Source organism: Lipotes vexillifer, unplaced genomic scaffold (genome assembly GCF_000442215.2).
Source record: "Lipotes vexillifer unplaced genomic scaffold, Lipotes_vexillifer_v1.1 scaffold397, whole genome shotgun sequence".
NCBI lineage: Eukaryota > Metazoa > Chordata > Mammalia > Artiodactyla > Lipotidae > Lipotes > Lipotes vexillifer.
The window spans coordinates 2,243,113-2,247,830 of record NW_006772681.1 but is presented as its reverse complement, the minus strand read 5'-3'; the positions used below and the strand labels follow the sequence as shown (position 1 = coordinate 2,247,830).

The 4,718-nt window shown below is 43.3% G+C and overlaps 1 protein-coding gene across 3 annotated transcripts in view; it reads right to left on the bottom strand.

Annotated features, from left to right (window-relative positions):
- NDRG3 (NDRG family member 3) overlaps positions 1-4,718 on the bottom strand; it is a 61,027-nt gene that overhangs the window by 3,604 nt on the left and 52,705 nt on the right. For all 3 annotated transcript variants that reach the window (XM_007447739.1, XM_007447738.1, XM_007447737.1), the window contains one exon: positions 2,814-2,861. In XM_007447739.1, coding sequence (XP_007447801.1) covers positions 2,814-2,861 — 48 coding nt within the window. The remainder of the gene's footprint in view (positions 1-2,813; positions 2,862-4,718) is intronic.

Here is a 4,718-nt window from a genome sequence, read left to right as displayed (position 1 = left end):
CACGAACCCGTATCCCCTGCATCGGCAGGCGGACTCCCAACCACTGCGCCACCAGGGAGGCCCCCTCAATGCACTCTTACACAAAGACTTAAATCCTAGCAATAACCTTGGATGTAATTTTGAAAGATTATTCAACATTTATTAATCAGTAGTGCAGGGCCTAACTTTCAGGCCCATGTCGGGAATTTTCCATTTGGGTGATAGTGAAGTTAACCACTACCTTCAACCACGGTTCTGCCTCCACCTGGAGAATGTTACTTTCAGAGTCCTCAAACAGTGTGATCCTAACTTCTCAGGGTACCACACTTTTAAGGTTCCCTCTCAACTCTACGTTGTCTTCATTTCACGACTAAGGGGATGTCTCCAATCAGGCACTGAGGCTGAATTCAGCCAACCTACTTGGTCAGCCACTTTCATTTCATAGTTGGATTTGGTAAGGCTGTCTCTCACTTCATAAATCTTTACAGTTGGTTATTCTCACCTGTGCAAAGATTTCTAAAGTAGGGTTTTATTAGCATGCATTGGAATTACCAGGAGGACTTGTTAAAACTCAGATTCTTTTTTTTTTTTTTTTTTGCGTTATGCGGGCCTCTCACTGCTGTGGCCTCTCCTGTTGCGGAGCACAGGCTCCGGACGCACAGGCTCAGCAGCCATGGCTCATGGGCCCAGCTGCTCCGCAGCATGTGGGATCTTCCCGGACCGGGGCACAGACCCGCGTCCCCTGCATCGGCAGGCGGACTCTCAACCACTGCGCCACCAGGGAAGCCCAAAACTCAGATTCTTGAATTCCTGCCCTAGAGATTTTTCTTTTTTAATATTTATTTATTTATTTTGCGGCACGTGGGATCTTCATTGCCCCGTGAAGGATCTTTAGTTGTGGCGTGCAGGATCTTTAGTTGTGGCATGCGGGTTCTTTAGCTGCAGCATGTGGGATCTTTTAGTTGCAGCATGCGGATCTAGTTCCCTGACCAGGGATCAAACCTGGGCGCCCTGCATTGGGAGCACGGAGTCCTAACCGCTGGACCACCAGGGAAGTCTCTAGAGATTCTTATTTAATAGGTTTGGAGCGGGTCTCAAGAACTTGCATTTCTAACAAGCCAGGTGATGCATATTCACCCAATCCGCAGAGAACACTGCTTCTAGGGCATGATGGCCAACCATGAGGCCACACTCCTCCTTCCAGCTGTTATGCATTCCATACTCAGATAGTAGCCTATTCAGGCTGACTGGCATTTTTTAAAAGAGAGACATGAACCTCATGGTCTCCCTTCACTAACATGAAAACTTTCTTTGAGGGTGGACTGTTATTCAGCAGATGGGATGCCACAGGAGACACAGGAATCTGAGGTTAATAAGGAACAGTCAGTTCCCTGAAAATTCTACGTGTAAGATCAGGAACAAATTTTTTTCTTTTTTTTCGGTACGCGGGCCTCTCACCGCTGTGGCCTCTCCCGTTGCGGAGCACGGGCTCCAGATACGCAGGCTCAGCGGCCATGGCTCATGGGCCCAGCCGCTCTGCGGCATGTGGGATCCTCCCGGACCAGGGCACGACCCCGTGTCCCCTGCATTGGCAGGCGGACTCTCAACCACTGCGCCAACCAGGGAAGCCCAGGAACAAATATTTAACCTGAATAAGTATCAAATAGACCTAACTGGCCCAGCCTGTATTTTCATGAAGGTTAGGAGTCAAAGTCTGATTAGAACTGTAAAACAGTTCCCGTATGCAGAGAGAATACTGGGAAAGACTGTTTCCAAGCTTGATACCTATCAAACAGAGAATCAGTTCCATCATGCTGCTGTGGGTGGGCATTTTTGCCCAGAAATAAGCACATCTATGGCTACTGTAAAGTTGTTTTGCGCTTTTGGAAAACTGATTCAAACCTGCAACGAAAGCTAATTTGAAACCACATGCTTTAAACAAAAAAATGCGTATTTTAGACTAGTTCATCAATCACCTGGAGCCCAGAACACTCTGAGTTTTGTCACCTCAGAGCATTAACCTCATGTTATATTTCCAGGAACTACGGGCTGCTTCTGGTGGCAGCACTTCCCTTTTAATCTCGCTGCAAAGAGAAAGGGAAGAAAGCAGAGGTCTTTCAGGCTGAGAAAGTAACAGTCAGAAGCATAAGATCAGTACTTAAATCCACTGTAATCCAAATTCAAACCAGGAGGTCAGGCCCTTAAATATGTCACTAGAGGCTCCAGAAAATGTGAGCCTGGGGTACAATCAAAACGGGGAGAAGCTTGATATTAACCCTAGAAATTTAGTACAAGAGTTACTCTCTATTTGCCCTAAGAGAAAGAAAAAATGCATCTACCCTTATCATGAGAATGTTATTGGAAGCTTCCTTATCCATACAAGGGGATTTAGCATGTAAAGAATTTCCATTCATTATCTAATTTCTCACAACAATATTAAATAATGCTTATGACGTTTTTAATGACACGGGAAGATGTCTATATGTCAAAAAGTTGAGGAAAACAGACACAGGGCTATTAACAGCCTATGATCTTAATGATGTAAAAATGTATAGGAAAAAGACTGATATTTTTACCAGAAGGTTATCTTTGGGGGGCAGGATTAGGGTAATTTTTATTTTATTCTTTTTTATATTTCCATTTTTTTCCTATTTTCCAATTTTCTACAATGAGAATATATTCAGGAAAAGAAATTTTTTTTAAGAGAACGAGAGAATCAGACAGAGAAAGAGAAGCTTTCCTTCTTTCTGGGCAACTATTCCAGAAATAAAGTAATTTGAACCACGTATAATTTACTCACTAATGGTTGGCAATGAGGAAAGAAGACACATTACCTTTAGCAAAGTTGTATTTACAGGATTCAGGCGAGAATTGCATTCAACCTTAAGAAAAAGAGAGAGAGAGAGAGGCAATTTTATGAACTGCTAGAAAAATAAGAAATAGCTTGGCATGAGAATGATCTTCCAAGACCGATGGCTCATTTGGAGACGGCTGAATCAGCCAAATTACCAACATACAAAGTGGGAGACATATTTATATGAAGTATGTTATATCTTATATTTCTTAGTAGATCTAAAAATCTGGCAAAGTTCATTTTCTGAATCCATTACAAGTAGGGTCTTTAAAGGACTACATGTTGAATCTAATTCCTCCTACTCGCTACATAACATGGGGACAAGTTACCTACTTTAAAAAGTGAACTGGACCGTGGCCCTCACCTGCTGGGGTCTTGATGATTTCGCAGCACAACTGGCCCTTATGACTGGCCCTTATACCCCTCCCCTGCCCATTTCTCACCCCTTTCCCATGCCCTGGATGTAGTGGGTTTGCCACTCCTTACACCCTGATTCTCTTCTGCCTCAAGATCTTTGGCTATCCCATGTAAAGTTGAACTCTCTATGGTTTTTCTCTCACTGTAGCCATTACAATTAAGAATTACAACCTTGTATATTTACACGTATCGTATCTCATACCTTTGTATCCACAAAGGCAGGGACCTCATAGAAAATGTTCTGGGGAGATAATCTCCAGGTTCAACAGTGTTTTATGGTTAACTTGATTAACTGGATCTCTTCTTTACACATGCTTGCCCAAGCACACATATAAACACTGTGCTAAGAGCATGGAATCTAGTGGGGTGGAAATATAATAATGTAATATGAGGCAGAATGAGATCACTTGAAAATTTCACTTCTGAGCTGAGTGAGAATAGAAGAATGAGTAGAATTTCTATAGCTAGAGTAAGAAGGGGTGAGCATTTGAAGGCTTCCAGAGTCAGGGGGAAAGCATAAGCAAAGACCCAGGGGTTGCGAAGTGAGTGTGCAGAGCATGTGTGGGGTTACAGAGACAAGCATGGCGTGAGGGTGCACTGTGGGGAGAGGTTGGAAAGACTTGAACTGACTGTGAAAGGCAAAAAGCCACAGAGGGTTTCTGGGGTGACAGGATGTGAGTTGTTTTAGGAAAATAACCAGCAGTGGCCTGTATGACAGACTGCAGAGGCAGCGAGCCAGTTAGGGAGTTATTAAAATCACCTAAAATAGGCAAGAACCAGTAACACAGCTGAACGTTTACTCTGGGGAATGCTGATGGGTAGGGATTCAAAACTCTTCTAAGATCACACGATGATCTAAAAGCCAGAATCACCAAATCAAGGTTTTTGCTCTATACAAATGACAACGCAGGCAGTGACAAACAAATGTACCCGTTTACTTACTATAGAAGGTGCTCTAAAGGGCAGAATGTAAAAACCGGATCCCTAACTGCCAGGCACAGTGCTGAGAACACAGTAGATACACAATAAATATTTTCTGGAAGAATGAACTCCCAAGTCTGTATTTAATATAATAAAGCATGCTTTCCTTGGTTCATCACTTTGTAATTTCTGTAACTTTATAAGAAGTCTCAGTTTCTGGTAGGCCAAGAACAACAGTTGGTTTTTGACATGTCTACTCTCTCCCCAGCTCCAAGTGCAGAGACTCCGTCTTATTCATTTTTGTATTCTCCACAGCATCGCGAGAATAGGAGATGCTCAAAAAATGATGCTGAATGAATATGTGAGCAAGAATAGCTAGCAACAGTGACCAGAATTTGTGGAGTTTCTTCCTGCTCTTCCATGCATGGATACAGCCCTTGAATCCCTACCAACTTATGGGACAAAAGGCTCTGGGGCAGGGGAGCTGGTTTTGAATGTGTCTAGAAGAGCATCTAGTTTGTGGTACGATGGCATTCCTGAAGTTCTT